This window comes from Helianthus annuus, chromosome 1, assembly GCF_002127325.2.
Source record: "Helianthus annuus cultivar XRQ/B chromosome 1, HanXRQr2.0-SUNRISE, whole genome shotgun sequence".
NCBI lineage: Eukaryota > Viridiplantae > Streptophyta > Magnoliopsida > Asterales > Asteraceae > Helianthus > Helianthus annuus.
This window is the reverse complement of record NC_035433.2, coordinates 128,323,101-128,327,492: the sequence shown is the minus strand read 5'-3', so window position 1 is coordinate 128,327,492 and position 4,392 is coordinate 128,323,101. Positions and strand designations below refer to the sequence as shown.

At 36.5% G+C, this 4,392-nt stretch overlaps 1 protein-coding gene across 1 annotated transcript; it reads left to right on the top strand.

Moving 5' to 3' along the window:
* On the top strand, positions 1–4,173 carry LOC110877487 (protein PHR1-LIKE 3). The gene is made up of 6 exons (XM_022125639.2): positions 1–361; positions 2,240–2,316; positions 2,557–2,611; positions 2,862–2,940; positions 3,161–3,230; positions 3,731–4,173. Exons 1-6 carry the CDS (start codon positions 193–195, stop codon positions 4,070–4,072), a joined length of 792 nt encoding a protein of 263 aa, XP_021981331.1. The 5' UTR covers positions 1–192; the 3' UTR covers positions 4,073–4,173.
* The last annotated feature ends 219 nt before the right edge of the window (positions 4,174–4,392 follow it).

The following is a 4,392-nucleotide window of genomic DNA, read 5'->3' as shown; positions in this document are numbered from 1 at the left end:
GGGGGAAGCAACACCTACAGCTACAACCCAGAATATAAAGCACAGACCAAAACAACAAAACAAGACACCCATCACTATCTCCCCCTTTCTCTCCTCTTCCCCCCCTTCTAAATGCATGCATTTTGTTCACAAATCTTCCATTTTTAACACAAATTACTTCAAATCCCAACTGGGTTTTCACTTTCACCCCAAATGTATTCTGGGATTCACTCCATTATGCCCCTTGAAGACTTCCCCCGCCCCAATTTGGTCGGAGATCCATGTTTGGTCCTGACAACGGATCCGAAGCCCCGGCTCCGGTGGACTGCGGAGCTCCATGAGAGATTTGTGGATGCTGTTACTCAGCTTGGTGGACCTGATAGTCAGTTTTGTTACCCCTTTGTTTGTTTTGTTAGCATTAGGTTTTTGATTTGTAAATTGGGTTTTGTGGGTTGGTGGGTTTTGTTTTGTTTTGTTTTGTATGGAGTGTGATTATTTGGGGGTGATTTAATGGATGGAATGTGTTAGGGTTTGATGGGTTTTTGTAACTTTGAAATTGGTGCATTGTGGTTTGGTTTGGTTTGGTTTAATACATTGAAGTTGGTGGTGAATTACTAGATTGGGGACAAATGCATATTACTTTTGCTTTTGAAAAGTGGTAGGTTTGACCTCTTTAAGTCAAATTGTTGACTAACATGTTATAGAGTTGACCATTAGTTAGTTTTAAGTTGAGTAGAAATATTTGTCTTTATAGTTAGGATTTTGCTTAAGAATGTGTAAGTTAACTCACAGTATAAGTGTCATTGAAGTTGGTGGTAAATTACTGAATTGGGGACATTAGAAAAGTGGTTGGTGTGACCACTTAAGTCAAATTGTTGACTAAGTGGCATTTGAGTATCATCTTTCCATAAAGTTGTGTTAGGTTATGACAGTTGGCATTTGAGTATCATATTTCCATAAAGGTTGACCATTATCTAGTTTTAAGTTGACAGTTAGGTTGTTAGAATTTGTTAGTTAGGTTATGACAGTTGGCATTTGAGTATCATCTTTCCGTAAAGTTGTGTTTTTCCTTGATAGATTGTAGTTAGAGCTTGATTTTGAAAAGCGCATGCAAGGCGGTTGGAAAAAGGTCTTGAGAAGGGGCTTCGTGTGCGTGTTGGTCAAGATTGGTCAAATATTGGGTTGATGAGGTTGATATGTAAAAACGATGATGAGATTATGAATGATTTACTTGATTAAAGGTCGTTATTCGTTAAGTAAAGGGGGTGAGAGAGATGTAGTTTTTGGTTGTACATAAAAGCTTATTTGTTGTGGTTATCTGATGGATATAACGTGTAATTGGATTACGACGTTTTGTGTGTCTATTAGGGTTTGCTGGGTTTTGTAACTTTCATATTGATGAATTGTGGTTTGTTTGAATACAGTGATGACACTAAAGTTGGTGATAAATTACTAGATTGGGAACATATTTAAAGTAATATTGCATTATAAAAGTGGTAGGTTTGACCTCTTAAGTCAAATTGTTGACTAAAATGCTATAAAGTTGACCATTATCTAGTTTTAAGTAGAGTAGAAAGATTTGTCATTGAAGAACTTACGCACAGTTAGTTGGATATGGAACCTAAGTTGAGTTGAAATCAATTCACTAAAATTTATTTAATTAGGTTATGGTAGTTGACATTCGAGTATCATCTTTCAATAAAGTTGCGTTTTTTATTGATAGTTTGTACTTACGGCTTGGTTTTAAAAAGCGTACGATGCAGTTGGAAAAAAAGCAGTGAGGAGGTCTTTTAATGTGGGTCAAGATTGGTCACATATAGGGTCGAGGAGGTTATAATGTGAAAAGGATCTAAGGATGAAGAGATTATGAACGTTTGATTACGGATCTTAAGGCATTTGTGCATGTTTGATTACGGATCTTAAGATTCCTAACAACTGTCGTTATTTATCGTGCTAGAACGTGGATATTAAATGTGATTAAATTACCATATAGTGAATTTTGGGTATTTATAGAGCTAGAATTGTGAATACCGTGTTTCTTTAGCGTCTAGCAACGAATATTGTGTTTATGTTTGATTACCTATCTTATCTCCGTCTTTTAGTTATTTATCATGCTAGAATTGTGAATTTTAGTTTTATTAAACCTCTATTGATAGGCTGTTATTTGTTGCTAACTAGAGACATGTTTTTATCCACTTTGACTTACTTTCTTGGATGGTTTCTTAACGGTTTGTATTAATTTAATATATAATGGGTGCAGAAGCGACACCAAAAATGATCATGAGAACAATGGGGGTAAAGGGCCTCACTCTCTATCATCTCAAATCACATCTGCAGGTTTGTTATTCGTTCGATCTACTGAAAACCGTATATGAAACCGTCATTACACGTGACCGTCAAAAAAGAATTGTTGAAACTAAATTCATATACAAAAAAATGATTTTATAATTGATAAAAGGTTAAATGACATATTTCAATTGTGAATAATTCTATATTTTTACATTTTTATTTAATATCACGTTTTTATTTCTTTGAGATTTTTTCTCGCTTTAATTCACGCCACATGTGTATTTGCAGAAATACCGAATGGGGAAACAATCATGCAAAGAGTTTTCCGATAACTCTAAAGAAGGTATAATACTGACTTCTAATCATTTGGAATTAACAATACCAATTACGGTCTTTAATATTGTATGAAAAATGTGCACAGAAAATCATAACTCGAGAAATCAAATGTGGAAATATAATATAGGCAGTACACTGGAAGATCACACTTAAAATTTTTTATTTTCTCTCCGTATTAAGTAAAAGCTGATTAAGTTAATTTTACTTTACAAGTGGAATTTCTGTTAATTTTTTTGCGCATACGGTTTGACGTGCAGTATCTTGCATTGCTGAGAGCCAGGACATGGGTTCATCGACGTCATCTTCTACAAGAATGATGCCACAAGACTTAAATGAGTACGTTCGGTTTCTTAAATTCTTGATTGGCAAAATTAGCGGGTTTGGCAGGTTGGGTAATTATTAAGCCTGGAAAAACAATCGGGTTAATCATACACTTTGGTGACTTTCGACCCGTTTGACACGTTGACCCGTTCTACCCGTCTTCTGACCCATTTGAGATAAAAGATAGCCCAAAGCGAACCATTTATTAAATGCCTTTTTTTTATGTTTGGAATAGTGGCTTTGAGGTTACGGAAGCTTTGAGAGTGCAGATGGAAATCCAAAGAAGATTGCACGAGCAGCTAGAGGTTAGTTTCTCAAAGCAATTTCTTCGTTTGTGTCTTAGGTAATTTTGGTTAAAAGAAAGGGCAATTAGGTCATTTTGGTTACCCTTTATTACCAGCGATTTACCAGCTAGTATGATTTAGGGATAACAATAATCCCATACCCAATTATAAAATCGTGTCCCATATCTGTCGCGTACCCGTTACCCGAAACACGATGTTAAACACATTTTAAAAACCGACTGAAAAATAAAATATTCAACTATACTTCTAAGAATTTTACGGTTTTAATAATTTCAAGTTTCTTAGGACTTGGGCATACTCTTTATTATATTTTCTAAGATTATATAATATATCAATATCTTTGGTTTCTAATCGGGTAAACGGGTTTGGGTAATGTGGAAAATTTGCGAAACAAATCCCATTTCGGCACACTCGGTCCCATCCCCAAACATCATAAGTATAAAACTGATTTATCGAAGCTGTTTATTTACTAAATAATCACATAATCATACACATTTCAGGTTCAACAACGTCTCCAGCTTAGGATCGAAGCACAAGGAAAATATCTTCAATCGATCTTGGAAAAAGCGTGTAAAGCGTTAAACGATCAAGCAATTGCAACTGCTGGGCTAGAGGCAGCTAGGGAAGAGTTGTCGGATCTCGCAATCAAGGTTACCAATGACTGTCTTCCACCTGTCAACCAAACCCCTTCACTGACTCAAGCTGGGGCCCACGAGCATGGGCCCGCACGACTTGGGGACTGCTCCGTTGACAGCTGCTTGAGTTCTCAGGCTGCCGCTCTGAACAAGAGGCAAAGGGCCATGTTTATGCAAGCAGAGTGGAAGGCGGCTAATTTAGGATAAGTTGTTAGAACATTTTCTTGTTTTTATGTTGACTTTTTCTTGAATTTCTGGTGACTTTAGGGGGAATTAGATGGATGATATGAAGTAGGGGTTTTATTTAATAATGTGTCACTCACCCCCCCCCCCCCCCCCATAAAAAAAAAAAAAAAAAAAAAAAAAAACTTCCCACATCAATATATCAGGTTAAACCGGTTTCAAGGTAGAAGGTTACAACCCTACGGGTTAGGTCGGGTTCAAACAACCAGGTTCAAAATCGGGTTCGGTTCCCAACCTGGTTTTGTATGCACCTCTAGGTTTAGTAATCTTCGTTGGTGATGGTA

Excerpts from the sequence above, each read along its gene's own strand:
- LOC110877487 (XM_022125639.2), top strand. The coding sequence starts at position 193 with ATGTATTCTGGGATTCACTCCATTATGCCCCTTGAAGACTTCCCCCGC. Across the intron at positions 2,612-2,861 it reads TTCCGATAACTCTAAAGAAG|TATCTTGCATTGCTGAGAGC; the intron begins GTATAATACTGA and ends TTTGACGTGCAG. Across the intron at positions 3,231-3,730 it reads GATTGCACGAGCAGCTAGAG|GTTCAACAACGTCTCCAGCT; the intron begins GTTAGTTTCTCA and ends TACACATTTCAG.